Here is a 1,038-nt window from a genome sequence, read left to right as displayed (position 1 = left end):
ATTTTTAAGTAAGTTTAGTTCTTATTATTCAAGTATGAACAAAATACTGTATCAATAAAAGAACAAAAAATTGAGGGAGACATCCGATTTCCAAAGTCAAAACGTGAAGTAACGTTGTAACTAGCAGAAAGAAAGAGCCAAGTAACAGAGGCACTAGAATCCACAATTATTCTTGTCACAAGATGGAGCGGTTTAACAAACATATATTCCCCGTTACGTACATTAATAATTTCCCTCCAATATAACGCAACCCGAATCAAAAGTTATTAATAATCCCTTTCTTTAAAACAAACCTTATTACTACGATCTTGTTATTATGGGAAACCAACTCTCCCTTCGTCCTTCAAATGCAGCCACAGCGAAAATCGTCTTGTGGGACGGTTCCATTCATGACTATGAGCAACCTCTAACGGTGGCAGAGCTCATGCTAGAGCACCCGCAGCAGGTAGTTGTGGAATTCGATTCGGCTTTGACGACGAAACAGAAGCGGCCAACTCCATTGCCGGCCGACAAGATTCTTCAGATGAACAAGGTCTACCTCATGCTTCCCGTCAAGAAAGGGAAGCCTGTCTCTTTGACCAGCCACGACGGCCGCCGCATTCTCTTGGCCGTTAACTCTGCCTTGCGTTCCAAGGAAATCGTCTGTTCCTCCAGGCTTGTTCCGTGGCTCTTGCGTCTTGCCGGCGGGGAGGGTGGGACTAGAGACGCCGGTGGAGGGGTCCGAAGAAGGGAGGAAGAGACGGTGAGGTGCGAGTTTTCAGAGTTTTTGATGCCGGAGATGATGAGGCCGGAGTATTTGAGTAGGCAACTTTCAGCTGGGAGTAATGGGTGGAGGCCAAGCTTGGACACCATTAAGGAGAAGAAGATTGAAAAGAAACTTAATCACTGGTTGTTCATCAATGGTGTTTAATTAATGGTAAAATTATCGTATAGTTATTTTTATGTGATAGTAGAGAATTATTTGATGATTTAATAAATTTAATTAAATTATTATTTAATAGTTATTAACTATTAATTTCAGATGAAGATAATTTATAT

At 41.3% G+C, this 1,038-nt stretch overlaps 1 protein-coding gene across 1 annotated transcript in view; it reads left to right on the top strand.

Moving 5' to 3' along the window:
* The window catches only part of LOC107619799, an 11,823-nt gene continuing 10,998 nt past the window's right edge, over window positions 214-1,038 (top strand). Inside the window, exon 1 of the mRNA XM_016322081.2 lies at window positions 214-916. Within this exon, the coding sequence (XP_016177567.1) occupies window positions 317-910 (594 nt within the window). The 5' untranslated portion in view covers window positions 214-316 and the 3' untranslated portion in view covers window positions 911-916. The remainder of the gene's footprint in view (window positions 917-1,038) is intronic.

This window comes from Arachis ipaensis, chromosome B09 (assembly GCF_000816755.2).
Source record: "Arachis ipaensis cultivar K30076 chromosome B09, Araip1.1, whole genome shotgun sequence".
Lineage (NCBI taxonomy): Eukaryota > Viridiplantae > Streptophyta > Magnoliopsida > Fabales > Fabaceae > Arachis > Arachis ipaensis.
This window is presented reverse-complemented; position numbering and strand designations above follow the sequence as displayed.